The sequence below is a fragment of the Lynx canadensis genome, chromosome C1 (genome assembly GCF_007474595.2).
Source record: "Lynx canadensis isolate LIC74 chromosome C1, mLynCan4.pri.v2, whole genome shotgun sequence".
In the NCBI taxonomy this organism is placed as follows: Eukaryota; Metazoa; Chordata; class Mammalia; order Carnivora; family Felidae; genus Lynx; species Lynx canadensis.
The window spans coordinates 183,377,748-183,400,034 of record NC_044310.1 but is presented as its reverse complement, the minus strand read 5'-3'; the positions used below and the strand labels follow the sequence as shown (position 1 = coordinate 183,400,034).

The following is a 22,287-nucleotide window of genomic DNA, read 5'->3' as shown; positions in this document are numbered from 1 at the left end:
GTAGGAGTACCTCACCACTGTATAACCAGCACCTGGCACACAGCAGGCACTCAAAACAGATTTACTGAAAAAAACTGATGCAAACGTGCTTTTAGGTAGCGAACGAATTATCGAGGTCCCCTGTTGATCCGAAGAAACAAAGTACTCTGGTTGGAAAGGTAATGCAAGGGGGTTGTTAGGTGTGGAGTGAAAGGACGGAAGAAGATCAACAATGATTAAAGGAAGACCGAATTTTGCCCAGATTTGTTTCATAAAATGCCACAATTAAACTTTACTAGGTCTATGTGAAATACATATTGAAATAACACAGGAGGATTTCAATAACCAGAATAACTGTACAAAAAATAAACAAATTAACTTTATTAAGTTACTACTTCACTCCTTAGACATTAATTTGTTTACAAAAATATGTTTGAAATACATTATTGAAAGTGAATACACACAATAAATAGAAAATAGGGATGCATGGTGCTGGAGATATATCAACCAACTTATCTTCATGTGTTGCCCACTGTGTAGACAAAACCGGACACATAATCAGCATTACTGAAAGCAGTCAAAGTACCTGGGAGAGGGCTGCAAACTACAAGAAAAGTAGCTTAAAGATCTGGACCACTCACCAAAAAAATATTCACTGTTTAATCTGGGAGTTAATCTCACTATTGACAGCACTGAATTACCTACTACCCATAAGAATAATTTAAAAATAAGAAAAGTGCCAAGGAACCTTCATTAACAGTATTTTTAAGTCTAAGTTTCTATTTTAAATATCTGATGATTACTCGAATATCCTAAGCCAAGAGGCAGGCCCTATGACAATAAGTTATAAATAGTCTGAATTTAATAACTTAAAGGTGATAATGGTTAACATAATACATACCGTGTGAGTATCTTAACTAACCACTTTCAGGTAAGGTCATAATTAAAAGGTTTAAGTTTACAGTTTCAATTTCTGGTTAAAAGTGATGACATCCTACTATTGTAAATATGCTAATAAACACATTACTTTGAATTACACTTGATTGAATTCTGTGTACACGTGGTTCCATATTCCAAGTGCAAATTCTCAACGGTGTAGGTTTATAATCAAAGCTGGGTTTAACAAATGCTTTCTAACTTCTGAAAGCAAATGATAAAAGCACTTCCTAAAAGTGAATAAAGTTATAAACAGGTGACCAGTTCTTTTTTCCCTTTACGTGTGATGAACTTCATGAAGCATTAATTCCCGAGGTATATTTGTTTCTGGACCATACAGCTTACACGCTCTTCTTTCAAAGGCAGCTACCATCTGCTTTACAACTTCGTCGAAAAACAATGTGGCAAGCTGAGAGTGCAGAAGGGAGCGGAATTCAAAAGAAATCTGTAGGAAAATGTTAATTATTTTAGGAGGATCTTTCTCTTACTCAATGTCTACTTAGGATAATGGTATTCACACTGTGAAATGGGCTGCTCGGCCTGTAAGGTAGAGTTGTACGGGTATATCTAGATGAGATTTTTACCACCCCTCAGAAGACGGAGACTTCTTTTCCACAGTAAGCACAACTACTGGCACAATAAGCCTAAGTAAACAAGGACAGTGAATTTCATTTCAGGACAAAGAATCTGCTTTTATTAAGTTAAAGATAAAACTGGAAAAAAGCTTTGCTGAATGAATACCATTTCGGTCTGGCTTCTTTCTAATGTACCCCTTTTGGATCTATCCTGTTTCCCAAAAGGAAATACAGAAGGGAAGTAACCCTTCTGATAAGGTATTCCTATGAGAAGTAGTAGCAAGAAGATGAGAACTATTTATATCTCCTCAAGATAGAAGTCAAGGCAAGTGGTTCAAGAAAGAGTATTTTAAGGACCAAATAGCCACTAACTTTTAAAACTGCTTTAATTTTCCATTTTGAAGTAATTTAAAATTTGTAAGAAAGTTGCAAAAATACTACAAAGATTTCTCATACACCCATTACCCAGATTCTCCTATTTAGAAAAAAAAATTTTTTTTAAGTTTATTTATTTTTTTGAGAGAGAGAGTGAGCGAACACAAACGGGAGGGGCAGAGACAAGGAGAGACAAAATCCCAAGCAGGCTCCACACCATCAGTGCAGAACCCAATATGGGGCTCAAACTCACAAACTGTGAGATGACCTGAGCTCAGATCAGGAGTCAGATGCTTAACCAACTGCAGCACCCATGCACCCTTAGATTCTCCTATTTTAATGTTTTACAGAACCACAGTGCAATTATTAAAGCCAGGAAATTAAGAGAGAGTTAATGCTACTAGATAGTAACACTATTATCTAATCTACACAGGCCTTATTCAAATTTCCTCAACTGTCTCATTAATGTCCACTAATTTTTTTAATGAATGCAACTCAAGAGCTGAGAACAGCAGCATCAAAATTATGACTATTTCTGGGGCACCTGGGTGACTCAATTGGTTGAGTGTCCAATTTTGGCTCAGGCCATGAACTCACAGTCTGTGGGTTTGAGCCCTGTACTGGGCTCTGTGCTGACAGCTCAGAGCCTGGAGCCTGCTTCAGGTTCTGTGTCTCCCTCTCTCCCTGCCCCTCCCCCGCTCACACTCTGTCTCTGTCTGTCTCTCTCTCTCTCTGTCAAAAATAAATAATCATTAAAAAAAACTTAAGGGGCGCCTAGATGGCTCAGTTGGTTAAGCATCTGACTTCGGCTCAGGTCATGATCTCACAGTTTGTGAGTTTGAGCCCCACATCAGGCTCTGTGCTGACAGCTCGCAGCCTAGAGCCTGCTTCAGATTCTGTGTCTCCCTCTCTCTCTGCCCTCCCCTCACTCATACTCTGTCTCTCTCTCTCTCTCTCTCTCAAAAATGAATAAACATTTAAAAAAATTTTTTAAAAATTATGACTATTTCTTGAAATGCAATGCCTGAGTTGCAAATACAGAGAACAATTCATGTATTATCTGTTGGCAAAGAAAAGCCACAAGTGGCTCTAAGTTATCTATAGCTAAGGTGATGTGAACAAGAAAATGCCATAGTCCCTATTTTAAAAACATATTTTCCCCTTTGCACTTTATCTCTGCACCACAAGATGTAGAAATCAATGTGTAGATTTCATTTGCTGTTAATAAACTGTTATTAAGCTGTTAGTAAATTCTTAATATGTGTCTTATAATCTATGGACCTGTAAAAATTAGAAAATAGAGAATGACTATTCAAGTTTTCAAGAAATAGAACAGAAAAAGAGAAAGATTCATTAGTATTCTTTCTTATAAAGTTAGTACAGAAAAAGGTATTCAACACTCAGAAATTTGAGATTTTCTGAAAGTGTCTTTCAGTAATCACTATGCACCTAAGATTAATTATGGCAACTGGATTCTAATAAATTGATTATTCCTTCTTTAACAAAACCTCACCTAATATTTGGAACAAACTGAGGGCTGTATGAGAGACTTACTGAAAAATCCAAGGTGCAAGTTCTTGGGTAGCCAGGAAGACCAGGGCTAAAACGCCAAACAGTCTCCAAATGATTGAAAAGTTTCCCGTCAGTACAGGATGCCTAGGACAAAATGAAAATACAACAGGTGTAAAATACCATTTGGACTGTCCAGAATCTACAGTTGAGGATGATTTCTTTTTGAAATGTTTGTCGGTCAGACCACAGGTGATAAAAACATCTCATTTTCAGCTTGGTACTAGGAAGTGACCTCTTGCCAATATACGCCAAGATTGTCAGTGCTCGTTTTCACTGCTGCCACCCACTGTGCTTAGACATTCTCCAGGAGCAAAACAGGGAGTGATTTTTTTGGAAGTTTATCTCCAGCCCTGCCACTTATAAGTAATCCTGAACAAGTTAATTTCTAATACTGTATTTCCTTAAATCTATAAAATGAGTATAATACCTATTTTATATCATCATATGATACAACTAAAATATTTATAAGGTATCTGGCACAGATCCCAAGTATAATTCTAGAATTCTTCTTTCCTACCCAAAGACTTCTCTTGTCAGTTACATTCACTCATTAGTCTCTATTTCTAAGGGCATCCGTGGTTCTAGTTTTCCTGAGAGTCTGGTCCTGACCAGTATCCCTGATCCATTGCTTTCTAACCTCTAATCTCTTCAGTGCTCATGTTTATTCTGTGTATGTATACATTGAAACATAATACTTAGCAATACTATGTACAGTCCATCTTGATAGTTCCCATTCTGTCTCATTAAAAGAAGGCTAAGACCCACTTAAGAGTTGCCTCCTGCAATGTGAAAAATGGTGGCCAGGTTCATAGTCACTAGTCTATTGTCAGGACTGTTTACGACTCTGAATAAAGTTCAGCTTCTTTACTTACTATCCTAAGACGGTATCTGGGCCTTCATACTAGTAGACAACTGACCTCAAGAATATGTACCACTTTCCCTCAGCAGCAAACCGTCTTTTAAACCCTTGTTTCAAAGTCAACACATCCCTCCCCAATTAAGCCTTAAGTTTTCAGCTCTATTGGCATATCCTGGGACCAATAAGTGATCAAGCCCCTCTACCCCTTTTTTCTCTGTTAACTTATTCCCCTCAACACTTTAGATTGTCCCTCCTCTGAGCCTATACACTACAGGTTGGCAAAAGGACTTGCATAGATAAACATTTTTCCCCAAAGTGTTATTTTTTCTTCCCTAGCTTCTGTCTCCCTAAACACAGAATGCAAGATTATTTGACTATATCTGACTATATCTCCACAAATAGTTCAAATTGGAAGCCAAAGAGCTTAAAATATATTTGATGTTTATTCTTTCTCTTCATCTAAAGCCTTCTGAGTCAGTTATCACATGAAAACATGGTAGAATCATTATAAAGATCAATTGCATACATACTAAAAAGCATTTATGAAGAAATGCTCTATTTTCACATTCATAGAAGACAGTATTTTAATTTTTAAGGTGGAAACCAGTGAATGTTTTAAAACTTAGGGGGAGGAAAAAATAAATAAAATTTATTTAGACATGATAAAATAATAGTCATTAAAATGCTAACTACTTTATTTTTATTTTAGAGAAAGAGAATGAGCAAGCATGAGGGAGAGCGAGAGTGAGAGAGAATGAATCTCAAGCAGGCTCCATGCTCAGTCCAGAGTCCACTAAGGGGCTTGATCCCACAACTATAGGATCATGACCTGAGCCAAAATTATAGACTTGAATGCTGAACTGACTGAGCCACTGAACTACTCTAATAGCTAAATTTAGTCATATTATGCTAAGTCACTGGGGAGAAGTGAAAATTTTCTTCAAGGAGTTTGTTTTTTTTTTTGTTTTGTTTTTAGAGAGAGAGAGACCACATGTGTGCAAGCAGGGGAGGAGCACAGGGAGAGAGAGACTCTAAAGCGGGCTCCACACTGAGCCCAGAGCCTGATACAGGGCTTGGGGCTCAATCTCATGACAGTGAGATCATGACCCGAGCGGAAATCAAGAATCGGACGTTAAACTGAGTCATCCAGGTGCCCGAAAGAGTTTGGTTTTACTGGTAGTTCAGTAATGAGCATCTAATTTTCAAAAGCATCAAAAGTTTATTATAAATCTTATTATTTCAGTTATCCAACTTTCAGGTAATAGATTCTACCCTTCTTTACAATCACATAAGATGCTTACAGGAAATTTAACAATGAAGGAAAAACTGCTACTGGGAATACTCACAATATACCACTTCCCTCTGACTACTTTTTCACAAAATGTGACAGTGCTGTACTCATACGAATAATCTAGCCCAAGGACCCACAGGTTTTTACTGGTATGTTTAGACATGGCAAAAGGCTTCATTCCTAACAGGAGAGTTGCTGATCACAACAGGAGGTGTTATGATGATGACCTGCAACTAGCTGCTCTGACTGAACTGACCCAGACAATACAAACTATGGCATACAAAATTTTATATTGTGACCCAGGCAGTAAGAGTCATTGAACGGTTGCCTCTATTAAATCTGCTGAAAACTTCCAAGGGCTTCTGGTCATTATAGATTCATGTACACTAGAATTACTGATACATCACAGGCACATCTGAGGCAACTAGTGATTCACCAAAAATGTCACATGGCTTCTCCTGCTCCCTTGGTTATAATGATCTTTATTCTATAGCACATGTGTGTATGAGGTATTAAAATCCAAAACGTGAACCCAGGGACAACAGAAAATTGAACATATATAGTTGTGTGTTATGCTCAAATATATCTTTCAACAATTGACACATTAAGTGAGGCACCTTATTTTATTTTTTTAATGTTTTTTTTTTTAATGTTTATTTATTTTTGAGACAGAGAGAGACAAAGCATGAGTGGGGAAAGGGAAGAGAGAGAGGGAGACACAGGATCTGAAGCAGGCTGCAGGCTCTGAGCCATCAGCACAGAGCCTGACGCGGGGCTTGAACTCGTCAACCGCAAGATCATGACCTGAGCCGAAGTCAGATGCTCAACCGACTGAGCCACCCAGGTGCCCCCAATGTTTGCTTATTTTTGAAGGAGAGACAGAGTGTGAGCAGGGGAGGGGCAGAGAGAGAGAGAGAGAGAGAGAGAGAGGGAGACACAGAATCAGAAGCAGGTCCCAGGCTCTGAGCTGTCAGCACAGAGCCCAATGTGGGGCTTGAACTCACGGACTGTGAGATCATGACCTGAGCCGAAGTCAGATGTCCAACCGACTGAGCCACCCAGGCGCCACTATGAGGCAGCTTATTTTAATGAAAAATACCTTTGCAATTTGACACAAACAGTGTGAATTTGCATAAGGTTCTTAATTTTACTAAGCCTCATAAAATTGAGATAGCAATGATAACTTCATACATGTTATTATGAAGATTTTTTTTTCTAATACAGTTTCCTCCCTCCTTGGCAGGAGTGAAAGTTACTGAGATTATGAGGAACATCTCTGGATCTGCAATAACCCAAAAAGACAGTAATGAGAACTTCTTAAGCACAAAGCTCTCATGACTCCCATCACTGTAGTATTGGTGCTGAGGCCACACAAAGATGAAAAAGAGAAGCTTCCACTCCCTCAAGTAGCTCAACCTTGTCAAGCACAAATCAGATGAAGAAATAAATTATATTGCAGAGTGATAAGAGAAACAAAACATGTACAAAGCCCAGAAGAATCTCCGAAGTAGGACTGATTATTTATATTAAGGAAAGGGAGAAAGCAACATCAGACAGCTAGAATTTGAAGGACTACTAGGCAAAGAATTAAGTTTCAAGAGTGAGAAGTATGCAAAGGCACAGGGCCGCACAATAAGCACCGTATGGTGCATTCATGGAACTTGAAGATGGAAGGTACTGCCTGAACATTTAGTATATTTGTGTGTGTGTGTGTGTGTGTGTGTGTGTGTGTGTGTGTGTGTGTAGTGTGTACTGGGGAAGGGGTGGGGAACAACAATAAAGCAGATGGCTTAATCTTGTATGTATTAAGAAGCAAGGGAAGGTGTGTCAACTATACTTCAATTAAAATAAAAAGCCAGTGAAGGAAAGAAAAAGCTAGGGGGAGAAAATTGAGGGTTATTATTTTTTTTTTTCTCAAGAATTCTTTTAGTTAGATATAGAATATGAAGATTTAAGTTATAAGAGATTAACGTCAGGGGCACCTAGGTGGCTTATTCAGTTGGGTATCCAGCTCTTGATTTTGGTTCAGGTCATGCACGGTTCGTGAGATCAAGCCCCACATGGGACTCTGTCCTGACAGCATGGAGCCTGCTTGGGATTCTCTCGCTCCCTCTCTCCCTCTGTCAGTCCTCTGATTGTGCTCTCTCTCTCTCTCTCTCAAATAAACAAACATTTAGAAAAAGAGAGACTGAGGTCAGGAAACAGAAAAACATTTTCAGATTATATAGATATTCACTGGTGTCAGAAAGACTGAGCTGGAGTCTTGGCTCTGTAACCTTGGGTAAGTTATCTAACTCTTCTAAACCTTAATCTGCTTAACTATATGATGGAGAACAGTAACATTTGAATCTCAAAGGGCTGTTTGGAAGATTAAACAAGTAATTGAAGTGCTTTAAAGCACTACAAAGAGCTCAATAAATGTTAGCTAATGTGAGAGGCAGTGCAGTATAGTAGTAAAAATCTCCAAAACTATGAGGAAAAAGATGGAAATATTCATAATGGCAAAGCCCCGGAGTGGCACAGACTTTTATATGAGTTCAAGTTGAGAGAGGATGAGGGTGGACTCCAAAGTCAGCCTCACTGGACAGTAGACTGATATGAGAGCTGCACCTCCTTCAATGCCTAACAAGGAGCTGACGAAGGCATTTAGCTCTGGCCAATTACCAAGAAATGATATTTTGTGGGCATAAAACACAACTACACTTTAAGTATTTGGCCACGAAACTCTAGGAATTCAAAAGAACTGTATGGAATTCTGCCGTTTTGTGTATTTAAGCCTCAGTACCTTTTCTATATGTGCATTCTCTTTTGACAAGGTAAAATAATCAATAGAATGCATGTAATAGCACTTGGCATTTCAGTACCGCCACATGGCAGTATGACCTTGACAGTGTTCATGTTCTCATTTATATCTTTTCTACCTTCATTCTCTCACCACTGTCCTTTCCTTAACTTAAAAAAACCAAAAAATCAAAAAAACAAACTAGTGCAAAAATTAAAACAGTTCTCACTTGTGCGGTCCAATCTTTTCTAAGGGGCAATAGTCCTCAACTGAAGAAAAAAAAGAAAAAGCTTCTTATTTCCATATTCTAGTCAAATTTCTATTTGGCAAGAATAACACCAATACTGGATAAAACAGCACAGTTAGAAGACATAAGAAATCATTTGTTTTTTCCTTCCTTCTCTGATTAGTTTAGGGACATTCTTTCAAGCTATTATACTTTAACTCACTTGATATAATCAACATTTGGGAAAGATTTAAAAACAACAAAAACTAAAACTATTACCTTTACCAAATGTGGTTTCACCAAGGTTACTACTGATGTATAGCGCTCCAACACAGGTGGAAACCCAATTTCTAATCGTGTTTTGCAATATCCAGTTCTCTTTGATATTACATCTGATTTTTTGCACCAAGGAACAAAATGCTTGTAATCTTCCATTCCTGATACCACATCATACATTTCCTGCATAGAATATCTTAAAAAAAAAAAAAAGAGAGAGAAAGGTGTTAACTGCACCTAGTTATATGGCATACATATATTTTAAATTGAATATGAGGGGCACCTGGGTGCCTCACTCGGTTAAGCATCTGACTCTTGACTTAGGCTCAGGTCATGATCTCACAGTTCATAAGGCTGAGCCCCACACTGGGCTCTGCACTGACTCCGCGAAGCTGGCTTGGGATTCTCTTTCTTTCTCAACGCCTTCCCAACTTGCTGCCTCTCAAAATAAATAAACAAACTTTAAAAAATAATTAAAAGGGGCACCTGGGTGGCTCAGTCAGTTAAGCATCTGACTTCGGCTCAGGTCATGATCTCAGGGTCCGTGAGTTTGAGCCCCACGTCAGGCTCTGTGCTGACAGCTCGGAGCCTGGAGCCTGCTTCGGATTCTGTGTCTCCCTCTCTCTGACCCTCCCCCGTTCATACTCTGTCTCTCTCTGTCTCAAAAATAAATAAACGTTAAAAAATAATTAAAATAATTAAAAAATAAAAAAATTATAATCAAATATATACTTTAAAGTTTACTTATTAATTTATTTTAGTAATCGCTATACCCAATGTGGGGCTTGAACTCACAATCCTGAAATCAAGCATTGCATGCTCTTCTGACCGAGCCAGCCAGACAACCCCTCCTTTTTTTAAGTTTATTTATTTTTATTAAATAAATTTTTTTTTTAATATTTATTATTTTGAGAGAAAGACACCATCAGCAGGAGGAGGGACACACAGAGAGGAAGACACCGAACCTGAAGCAGGCTCCAGGCTCTGAGCTGCCAGCACAGAGCCCAACGCGCCGTTCGAACCCACAAACCTTGAGATCATGACCTGAGCCGACGTGAAACACTTAACTGACTGAGCCACCCAGGCACCCCTGTTTTTTTAAGATCAAATATACACTTTAGAGCAAAGAAATTTACAACATATTGTTACATGAAAAAAAGCACACTACAAAGTAGACAGGATATGCACGATTCTATTATCCATTTAAGAAAAATTATACATAGGGGCGCCTGGGTGGCTCAGTCGGTTAAGCATCTGACTTTGGCTCAGGTCATGATCTTGCAGTTTGTGGGTTCGAGACCCATGTTGGGCTCTCTGCTGACAGCTCAGAGCCTGGAGCCTGTTTCGGATTCTGTGTCTCCCTCCCTCTCTGACCCTCCCCCGTTCATGCTCTGTCTCTGTCTCAAAAATAAACGTTAAAAAAAATTAAAAAAGAAAAATTATATGTAAATTCTATATTTCTCACTTTTATTTTTTTTTAAATTTTTTTTTTTCAACGTTTATTTATTTTTGGGACAGAGAGAGACAGAGAATGAACGGGGGAGGGGCAGAGAGAGAGGGAGACACAGAATCGGAAACAGGCTCCAGGCTCTGAGCCATCAGCCCAGAGCCCGACGCGGGGCTCGAACTCACGGACCGCGAGATCGTGACCTGGCTGAAGTCGGACGCTTAACCGACTGCGCCACCCAGGCGCCCCTATATTTCTCACTTTTAAATACCTGATGTTTACTTCTTCCTGAAACTAATTGTTAGGGTAACAGACTATGTGCAATGAAAATCTGGAAGGACACAGATTAAACAATAGTTTTTAACTCAAGAAAAAGAAGTAGGAATAAAGATCGACTCTCTTAGTACATATTCTTATATATTGTTAGATTTTTATACAAGTATGTAGTATTTTTGTAATTAAAAAAAAAAGGAAACTATTCTAGAACATAAAGGAAACATCTCATTCTTTTCATGAGCCAGCATAACACTCCATCAACCCAAACCTGACCAAGAACATAAAAAATAAAATCTATAGACCAATGTCACCTGTGACTACTAAGGCAAAAATTCTAATTATCAGCAAATAAAATCCAGAAATACATTTTGAAAAAAACATTATCAAATGCAACTCTTTTAAAGATGCACGGATGGCTTAACACTAAGAATTATATTATTATAACCATATTAACCAAAAGAAAAATTGTGATTCCCTCCATAAATGGTAAAATACCAAAAGCATTCTCATTAGAGTTAGAAATAAAACAAAGATGCTAGTTATCATTGTTATGTAACATTGTTCTGAAAGTATTAGCTGAAGTAAAATCAGAGTATGAAATATGAGGCATATGTATGGAGAAGAATAAGACAAGAGTATCAGTTGGCAGGTGATATGACTATCAATTCAGAAGATAAGCAATTCAGAATTCAGTAAGGTAACCTGTTAAAGAACCTTTAAAAATAAATACTTTTCCTACACTAACAAGAACCAGTTATAAAACAGCACAGAATTGCAAAATACCTACAAATAAATTCAACAAAAAAACTTAAGGGCCTAAATGTAAAACAAACAGAAACAACAACAGTCTATGGATACAAAAAGACGAGCGGATGATGAGAGCCAGATACATATTATTCTTATAAAAACTGAACACTGTTAAAACATAATTCACCTCAAAACGGTAATAGGAATTTACACCACCACCAAGACCATGATGGCTGGGACTATAATTCTGCCCCCCTCCAATCCCTTCAATAAGTACATGGTCATAATCAACCAGGCCACACCCTACAACTACCCAGTGCCCCTCCCAGATGATGGGAACATGCCCAAGGTGTCCAGCCACCCCCAGGACTCCGGGCCCAAGTCTGGAGTGGCTGAAGAAACAGTGAGCACCTCCAGTTGCAGGGAGGACACATCCTCCCATGGCCAATAATATGTGAAAAGTGAAAGAAGAAAAATTATACAGTAATTTAAACAATCCCAATCTAAATTACAAAAGGGAAGTTTCAGAATAAGACAGAATGAGTCTTTATGAATGTTTAAATTAATCTTTATGAGCATGAAATGAGGCCCACACCAGAGGGGAGGGAAAATCACCCTACCCCTTTGGTTTTAGTTACTTTGAAATAAAGGCCAAAGTAAGTCCCATGAAGAAGTATGAAACCTTGTAGCCTGGAACTTAATTGTTATAAAAATAGTCTACAACAACTCAGAAAGCAGTATATACAGCATAGTGGTCAAGGAGATGGACTTTATACTCAGGAAGGACTGTGCTCAAGTATCAACCCTAAAACACATAGTAAGCCACATGACCCTGGGTAGGCTGTTTAACCTCTCAATTTTATGTTCTTCATCCATAACTAAAAAGTACCTCTACAGGGTTCTTCTGAGGGTTAAGTGAAATCGTTTTGCCATACTGCACAATGCTTAATAAGCACTTAATAAACGGTAGCTAATATGTGTTTATGTCAAATACAGGGGGAAAAGATAAGATAGAGATCACTGGATAAGGCCAATTTGCAATAAAAGAATTTTAGCCTGAGAAAGAATAAGGAAGCAAGCAATAATAAGTAAATACGTTGGAAAAAATAATCTTTGAAAAAAAAATCTTTGGAATCATACTTCATGTACATTATCTCTCTGAGCTTCAGTTTCCTCATCTCTATAATAGGAATAACAACACCTAATATACATGGCTCTTGTGAGAATTAAATGAAACAGTAAAGTACCCAGTAATAGCTGTCAAATGCCAGGTACACAGTAAAAGAAGATATTAACAGTGATTCAAAAGTAAAGCAGGCCAGGGGTGTCTGGGTGGCTGAGTTGGTTTAGCATCTGACTCTGGATTTCAGCTCAGGTCCTGATCCCACAGTTTGTGGGTTTGAGCCCTGTATTGGGCTCTGTGCTGGCAGCTTGGAGCCTGCTTGGGATTCTCTCCCTCTCTCTGCCCCTCCTCTGCTCACGCATGGGCTCTCTCTCAAAATAAATAAATAAATAAATATTTTTTTTAAAAAGTAGACCAATTCACTATTAATCTTTTTATTGCCATTTCTTTTTTTAACTGATACCAGCTCTGGCAAAGATGTCTACCTATCCAATTATTTAGGCTCACTTCACATGGTATACTTGCTGGGAAGAAGATGCCCATCAGGAGGCTACTATTTCCTGGCACAAAAACAGACACTCAGATCAATGGAACAGAATAGAGAACCCAGAAATGGACCCACAAACGTATGGCCAACTGATCTTTGACAAAGCAGGAAAGAATATTCAATGGAATAAAGACAGTCTCTTCAGCAAGTGGCGCTGGGAAAACTGGACAGCGATATAGAGAAGAATGAACCTGGACCACTTTCTTACACCATACACAAAAATAAAAAAATGGATGAAAGACCTAAATGTAAGACAGGAAGCCATCAAAATCCTCGAGGAGAAAGCAGGCAAAAACCTCTTTGACCTCAGCCACAACAAGTTCTTACTCAACACATCTCTGGAGGCAAGGGAAACAAAAGCAAGAATGAACTACTGGGACCTCATCAAAATAAAAAAGCTTCTTCTGCACAGCAAAGGAAACAATCAGTAAAACTAAAAGGCAACCAACAGAATGGGAGATCTGCAAATGACACATCAGATAAAGGGTTAGTATCCAAAATCTATAAAGAACTTATAAAACTCAACACCCAAAAAACAAATAATCCAGTGAAGAAATGGGCAAAAGACATGCATAGACACGTCTCCAAAGAAGGCATCAAGATGGCCAACCAACACATGAAAAAATGCTCAACATCACTTATCATCAGGGAAATACAAATCAAAACCACAATGAGATACCACCTCACACCTGTCAGAATGGCTAACACTAACAACTCAGGCAACAACAGATGTTGGCGAGGATGCGGAGAGAGGAGTTCCTCTGTACTGCTGGTGAGAATGCAAACTGGTGCAGCCACTCTGGAAAAGAGTATGGAGACTCCTCAAAAAATTAAAAATAGAACTACCCTATGACCCAGCAATTGCACTACTAGGTATTTATCCACGGGATACAAGTGTGCTGTTTCAAACAGACACATGCACCCCCATGTTTATAGCAGCACTATCAACAATAGCCAATGTATGGAAAGAGCCCAAATGTCCATCGACGGATAAATGGATAAAGAAGATGTGGTATATATATATACAATGGAGTATTACTTGGCAATCTAAAAGAATGGAATCTTGCCATCTGCAACTATGTGGACGGAACTGGAGAATATTATGCTAAGTGAAATTAGTCAGAGAAAGACAAATATCATATGACTTCACTCATATGAGGAATTTAAGATACAAAACAGATGAATATAGGGAAGGGAAGCAAAAAGAATATACAAACAGGGAGGGGGGACAAAACATAAGAGACTCTTAAATATGGAGAACAAACAGAGGGTTGCTGGAGGGGTTGTGGGAGGGGGGATTGCTAAATGGATAAGGGGCATTAAGGAATCTACTCCTGAAATCGTTACTATATGCTAACTAACTTGGATATAAATTAAACAATAAACAGATTTAAAAAAAAAAAAGGAGGCTACTATTCCCAGTACCCCTCTTGCATTTAGATGGGATTATGTAACTAGTTCTTCCCAATAATCCCTTCCAAATCAATATGGTTTAGAATCAGGTATATCTTTTTAAGAGACTCTGAAGACTAAGGAATTACAAAGGTACAAGTTAGATGGAGCCCGGTTCATAAATTGCTGTGCATGGATGGGGAGTACTCACTTGAACTTTACATAAGGAAGAAATAAACTTTTGGGTTTTACCTATATAGCTGCTAGCTTTACCTTAACCAATACAGTGACTTAGCCAGTAATAAAGGTGATTTTAGTGACAAAAGTGGAGTCTGCTGAAAGTCCTTTACTACAGAAAACTTTACTACAGAAGGGCAAGAGCAAGTGGAAAAATTCATGAAATGCACTTTTACAAGAATTCATGTAATACTTAATGGCCTGTTAAGAATTAAGACCCCCTTGTAGAAATTCCCCTATGAACAGATGCTGTATTTCTGGTTTAGCAGAACTGCAGTCTCTCTATTCTCTCCTGTGTATATGCCTAGATCAGGGGTCAAACCTGGCCTATTGCCTCGTTTTGTAAATAAAGTTTTATTAGCACATAGCCACACCCACTTATTAACTACAGGCTATAGTAGTAGGTCTTTTGGGCTATAATTCTAATGACAGAGTTGAGTAGTTGCTACAGAGATAGTATGGTCCACAAAACCTAACATATTTACTCTCTGGCCCTTTACAGAAAAAGTTTGCTAACCTACGCTCTAGGTGGTAGGAGCCTCTTAGCACATCTGCATGTTACTTACCTATGCATGTGTATATGTTAGGGAGCTATATAAACATATTGGGCCCAACAAATCACTAATGTTGCCACTACAGAAATGAACAGTGTACAAAAATACAGGTCATAAACAGTTCAGTTATTTCCTTTATATGTCAAGATTTAAATCTATCCTATAAAATCACTACATAATTATGTTAATTCAACAAATATTTATAAAACAGCAAAAGCTATGGAAAGGCCAATCCAGAAAAACCAGAGCTTACTCTGTAAGAAGAAAATCCAGAAAAAAAAGTCTTGATACAAGAAAGTTATTATATACAAACCCTATAATTCTCCTCTCTGAATATTCTTTTCTTTTGTTTATTAATGGCGCAGCAATTCTGAAGAAAGTTCTTGCATATATCTCCTTAGGCAAAACTAAGGAGGTATATAGCGGAAGAGTTCTGCTCATCAGTATACCACAGGAAGCAAAATATCTAAAAGACAAAAAATTACCTGATTTAGAATGGCATTGAAAATTAAGAGGAAACACAAATTACAGACTGTAAAATACTATCACACTTTATTTTTTTAAAGTAAGCTCTACACCCAACGTGGGTCTCAAACTCATGACCATGACATCAGGAGTTGCTGCTCCACCAACTGCGCCAGTCTGGCTTCCCAGTAACTATCACACTTTGGAAGGCTTTGCAACTTTAGAATATTACACACAAACACACACACACACACACACACACACACACAGAATTGTGTGCACATGCATGCACAAGCACACAGAAAAAAAATTTATTAAGTACCATGAAGAAAACTAAACATAACAGCTTACAGTTTGGGTTAGAAGTTCCTGGCACAAAAGGGATCTCTCCCAGAAAGTTGGCTTTCAGTCTACCATCACGTATTACAACATATTCTTCCCATACACTTGCTAGAATATTCATCGACTATTTTCTCTTTATTAATGTAAACTCTTCCCCCAATGTGGGGCTTGAACTCATGACCCCGAGGCCATGAGTCCCATGGTCTACTGACTGAGCCAGCCAGGTGCCCCTCATCATCTATTCAACTCATCTATCCAGGTTGTTTTCTCAGCTGGATCCACAGAGGTTCTTTAATTCCTTTTTTTTTTTTTTAATTTTGAGAGAGAGAACATGCACACAAAAGTGGGGGAGGGGCAGAAAGAGGGAGGAGAGAGAGAGAATCCCAAGCAAGCTCCCCAGCGTAAGCAAAGAACCTGACATGGGCTCAAACTCAAGAATCTTGATATCATGACCAGAGCCAAAGTTGGACACTTAACCGATTGATCCAGCCAGGTGCCCCAGGTTCCTTAATTCTTGACCCACTCTGAGACCTGAGATTGGAAATCTAGTGGCCCTCTCAGAACTGTTGCTCTATACTCCTTTACCTTCCAGTCTCCCTTTCAATGCGTATATGTAAAAACACATATCAAAGAAATTAGAATATTAGTTGTTTGGGTGCTTCTAAATATAGGTGCCTGATACACTTGTTTTCACCTGAATATTTCTGCCTTTCCCTAATGAGATTATTGTATAACTATTTTATACTATTATTTATGTATTAGTTCACATACTCATTGAGATCGTGTTCTGTGCTAGGCACTAGGGATATAATGGTAAAAATAAAAATTAACTGTATGAGAATTACTTTGTAGTTGAGCATTCAAAAGAAGTGCTAAGAAAGAAAGGGGGTGGGGACACGTAATTAGGAGCTCCTTTTGATAGGGCAGTCTCAGAAGTCCTCTAACGTTATACTTCAGCTGAGATATAACAGGAGTTAGCCATATAAAGAGAAAAATAGGTATGTATGTACATAATAAATGTGTATGTGTATGCATACACACACAGTATACGTGAGTGTAGTATATGGAAGGAGGGGAGGTAGGCAGGGGGCATTCCAGGTAGTAGGGAAAGAGCCTGGCAGTATCCACAGACTGAAAAAGACTAACAGTGTAGTATCAGTAAAGCAAGCCAGGAGAGTACTATGAAATAATATTAAACTGGTTGGAGCTAGATCATGCTGGGAATTATTAGCCAGGATAAAACAATTTGGATTTTATCCTCAATGAGAAGCTTTTGGAGAATTCCAAGTAAAAGAGTACTATTTCATTAGATCAAATCTTCAAATTATTTTTTAAAAGGGGAATGGAGGGCCTGGTGAAATCTTATGTCATCATACATAAAATTTGTTTTATAAATAGAATTTACACATAAATAAAATTTCTTTGGACATAGACACCCTACAATTTGGCTGGGGAGGAAGAAACAATCAAGTTAAACAAGGAATAGTTGAAGAAATTGGGAATATTCAGCCAGAAGGATGATACCTGAGGCATGGTTCCAAAACATAAACAAGAAGCCCAATCAGAGGGAGACAAATTTAGGCTCCATAATAAAGGAAAGAACTTTTGATAATTCCTTTTTTAAAAAATATACATTTATTTTTGAAAGAGAAAGTGTGTGCCTGCGTTGTCAGCAGACACACACACACACCCACACACCCACACACACGAGCAGAGGAGGGGCAGAGAGAGGGAACAGAGGATCTGAAGCAGGCTCTGTGCTGACAGCAGAGTCCAATGTGGGGCTCCAACTTAGGAACCGTGAGATCATGACCTGAGCCAAAGTTGGTTGCTTAACTAACTAAGCCACCCAAGTGCCCCAAGAAAGAACTTTTGAACAATTAATACTCTTTATAAAAATTAGGTGGTCTTATTCCAGACAATGAAATAAAGGTTAATGAAAATGGTTAAGCTAAACACTGATAACTATTTGTCAAAATGTAATGGTAAAGAAATCAGACATATGAACTATATAGGTGAACTTACTGGCCTCTTTTTAAGACTTTAAAAGGATTTTTCATCCAACTGTAAGTAACACTTCAAAATATAAACAAGGGGATAAAAATATTGTAAAACAAGACAGCTTTCTAAATTCTAGGTTTTTAGGACATCACAAGTAGTATTTGATTTTTTAATGATGGTAAGAGCATATTTTAAAGATATCTCTATTATTTTTAATCAAAAGAGATTTTAGATAAATTCATCTCCTAGAGAGAAAAATATGTTACCAATTTAGACAGATTCATCTAGAGAGAATAAAGGTGTTGTTTCCAAAAATCTTTAAAAATATGATTAGTTATGTGAATCTTATTTTAAAGGCAGAGATAATATTAAAATAAACCTATTGTGGGGCGCTTGGATGGCTCAGGTCATGATCTCACAGTTGGGATAGAGCTTCACGTTGGGCTCTGTGCTGACAGCATGGAGCCTGCTTGAGATTTTCTCTCTCTTCCTCTCACTCTCAAAATAATTTTAAAAAAGAGCCTATTGTGATTTTTTTTTTTTTTAGAGTAAAACTACAGAGTTTTCTTAGAAGTAGGATAATACCGGGGCACTTGGGTGACTCAGTCAGTTAAGCTTCTGACTTCGGCTCAGGTCAGGAACTCGAGGTTTGTGAATTCGAGCTTCGCGGCAGGCTCTGTGCTGACAGCTCAGAGCCTGGAGCCTTCGTGGGAATCTACGTCTCCCTCTCTCTCTGTCCCTCCCCCATTCATGCTCTCCCTCTCTCAAAAATAAAAAATAAAACATTAAAAATTTTTTTAAGAAAGTGGGATTATACCAACGTAAGTGAATGACAGTTACTCTGCTAAATGAAGCAGATCAGTGGAAATAACATAATTCGGCAATTAATTTAGCTTCTCCTTCAAAAAAAAAAATTTTTTTAAGGTTTATTCATTTTTGAGAGACAGAGCACGAGCAGGGGGAGGGGAGAGAGAAAGTGAGACACAGAATCTGAAGCAGGCTCTAGGCTCTGAGCTGTCAGCACAGAGCCTGACACAGGGCCCAAACCCACAACCCACGAGATCATGACCTGAGCCGAAGTCAGACGCTCAACTGACTGACTTCAGCTCAGGTCATGATCTTAGGGTTTGTGAGTTCGAGCCCCATGTCAGGCTCTGTGAAGACAGCTTGGAGTTCGGATTCTGTCTCAATCTCTCTGCCCCCCCCCCCCCACTCACACTGTGTGTGTGTGTGTGTGTGTGTGTCTCTCTCTCTCTCCCTCTCTCTCTCAAAAATAAATATTTAAAAATATTTAAAAAAGAAGCCACATAAAATAATTTAGGATCTCTGTTCGTCATATTGATTACAAACCAAATCTGGTGTACAAAATACCTGATCACCTGTTCCCTTTCTAGGACATTCTTTAGCTGTCTTTGTTATAACAGTTTTACCTATTTTCCCCACTTTTGTTACCTATTATCAGAAGCCAATTATGTGACAGATATTGAAAACACTTATTAATAATTTTCTGATAAATCAGTATCAGAAAAGGCAGCATTTCTGTGATAAACCTTTATTTAAAAAAGATAAAACCGTTGCTCCTGAGAGATGAACTGGTTGCCTATGAAGCTTTTCACTGTATATGGTTTTGAATTTTGTATCAAGTTTATGTAATACCATGTCCCCAACCTCCCACTCTACCTCCCCCAAAAGAAAACACACACACACATACACACACACATACACATATACATATAAAAACCCTTATACAATCTGATTACAACTGTAAAGGAAATACCTGTGTTTAAAGCAAGCTAATAGTTTTCCTGATGAGTCTGCATACTATGGTTACAAGCCCTGGACCGCACATCTATTTTCACACACTATCAAGAATGACGTCTTAAAAAAAAAAAAAAAAAAGAATAACGTCTTCAACTGTAATGAAGAGCCATACAGTCATATATATCGTTAAACCATGATATTAAAACTGAATCAGAGGAAGGACAGTTTTTTGTTACTAAACTTCCGATACTACATCTCACCCTACTATAATAAACGCCACAACCTATGTTAGTGCTTGCGCCTAAAATGAGCTCATAAACTCCCTCCCTCCTCATTATTATAAACAGTAAATACTTGTCTTGGAATTTAAACCTTAATGTAATCACTACAACAATTTTTTTTCTTAAAACTGATTAGAACTACTTTTTCAAGTTATTTTCTTTAACAAGACTTCAGTTTCAACCAATATTTGTTTAAAAAGATTTAGAGTTGGCTGGGGGTTTGATACTTGAAAAACTCTTTAAATTCTTGGAGTTCAACATTTGTGCTTTCTCCCTTCATCCTGTACTGTTTACAACTGAATACATTTTAAATACTAACTTTAGTTTTCGAGCATTAATTTATTACAAAGTCATCAGGAAAAGGAAACTAAGCGGTGGAAGTATGGAATCATTCATGTCTCCACCTCCACCCACCAAAAAGGAGCCAACCAGGAAAATCCAAAGCTGGTTCAAGGTTACAGGACCTCTAAGTTACAGTCGAGCGGGGAAAAAAAATCCAGGTCCCCTACTATGGCTACATTTAGTTTTGCAAGCACCAAAGGGTGGAAGCAAACGTCTCCTACCAAAAACTGGGAAAGTATGTCTGGCCACTTGGCACGCTAGAGGAAAAGAAGGAGGCTCACCGCCGGGCCACAAACTCCCACAGCCAGGGCACCCAGCAACTCTGAGGCAAAGTTAAAAGAGCAGCAACAGCAGCAGGCCGTACGGGAGGAGACCGGAAGAGCTCCAAGTTACCCTTTTCCCTAATTGCTCTATCAGCTGCTGCTAAAGTCGCTCCGCCGATGATTCACTACCTCTCGCGAGGGAAGCGAGTCACCAACTCAGACGGGTGTCTGGAACAGGCCCACGAACCTCTGGCCGGGGTGATGGGCGCAAAACCTGAACTCCTCAAACGCAGGAGACCCTCTTCTTCTGGAGACGCAGAAACGCATCCGGTCAGGCTCCCCCTCGCCCCAAGTCTCCTCGGTCCCCCAACTCAGCAAGCCGGGGCCGAAGGCTACCCTCACTGCAGCACCCCCGTTGTTTATTACCTGACGTTCCGGGTAGGCCTCTGCGCCGGAGCCGGGGTTCCGGCCGCTGCTGTCGACTTTGGACGGCATCCCGAAACCACCTTTCTCAGGGCCCCCTGACCGGCCCGAGCTGCCATGATAGTCTCACTGAAGCCGGTCCTCACCTCCGGGACCTGGTCCTCGGTGCCGCCCTTCTGTGGCCCGCGGAGCCGCCCGGCTCCGGCGCCTTCCAACCAATCAGCGGGCCCCTTGAGCTGCCAGACACGCCCTCTCTTCCCACCCCGAAAGCGCATAACTGACGCAAGCTCCCGCTGCCGTAAGGCCGACTGTAAATGCCTCGTCATCCTTCCAGCCAATCAAAGGGAGCTCAGGGCCGCCTGGACACACCCCTCTTTCCTGGCCGAGCTCCAGTTCCCGCCGCACGCTAAGGCGCCTTTTACGTAAGACTCTTCGTGACCTCTCACCCCACCTCCCGCGCTGGAACTCTTCTCCGGATTCGCCAACCGCCACCGTTCTCTTAGGCGCTGCTTGAGGTCGTGAGGCTCGGCACGTGAGCCCAGTCCAAGGGCGGGAGAAAGCTCGAGGTTCTGGGTGTTCGTTTCGTAACTGTCCAAACCGGTGAGTGCTGAGCCAGACTGCCATCGTTCCTGGCTGCGAAGTCTGGCCGTCAGTCTTGCTGTTTAATGATTGTCTAATACAGTACCTGCCGTGCTTACCCCATGAAATTGTTGCGAGGGCAACATAAGATCATGTGCCTAGGGAAGAGACTCAGTTCTATTTGCCTTCCTCTTGTCTGGCCAACATTTTTATTGGTGTTCATGTATAGTGTGGGTTTCCCATAGTGCAGACAAACCAGACAACTTTGCTTTAATTTACCCATGTCAGGAATCAGTCAGTCATCAAGTCCTGACATTCTTCTCTGTTCCCAGGTCCTTATTTAATCTTTGTATGTCAATGCCCTGTAAACCAGATAGTAGTACTACCTACTGAATATGGTTTTGAGGAGCAAATGAGATAGTTGATTAAATATAATGAACAAATAATTGGGCACGTGTTATAGAAAAAAAATCAGGGTAATGAGGTGGACAGGGGTAAGGTGTGGTGCTAATCTATATAGGGTGGTCAGGTGGACCTATCAGGAGGTGATACTTGAACAAAGGCCTAAAGTGAGGAAATGAACCATGTGAGTATTTGGGAGGAAAGTAACTTCAGGTGGAATAGCAAGTGCAAAGG

The 22,287-nt window shown here is 39.4% G+C and overlaps 1 protein-coding gene across 2 annotated transcripts; it reads right to left on the bottom strand.

The window, feature by feature from the left end:
• Positions 1-330: 330 nt before the first annotated feature.
• COQ10B (coenzyme Q10B) lies at positions 331-21,275 on the bottom strand. Of its 2 annotated transcripts, XM_030327291.1 has the most exons (6): positions 21,076-21,162; positions 19,780-19,880; positions 15,508-15,660; positions 8,875-9,067; positions 3,420-3,521; positions 331-1,360 (listed from the first exon to the last, which is right to left on the bottom strand). In XM_030327291.1, the coding sequence occupies exons 3-6, from the start codon at positions 15,633-15,635 to the stop codon at positions 1,193-1,195; spliced, it is 591 nt and encodes a 196-aa protein (XP_030183151.1). In that variant the 5' UTR covers positions 15,636-15,660; positions 19,780-19,880; positions 21,076-21,162; the 3' UTR covers positions 331-1,192. The 2 variants fall into 2 exon arrangements, with proteins under 2 accessions (XP_030183151.1, XP_030183150.1); XM_030327290.1 differs by lacking the exon at positions 19,780-19,880 and having other exon boundaries at positions 21,076-21,275.
• Positions 21,276-22,287: the final 1,012 nt, after the last annotated feature.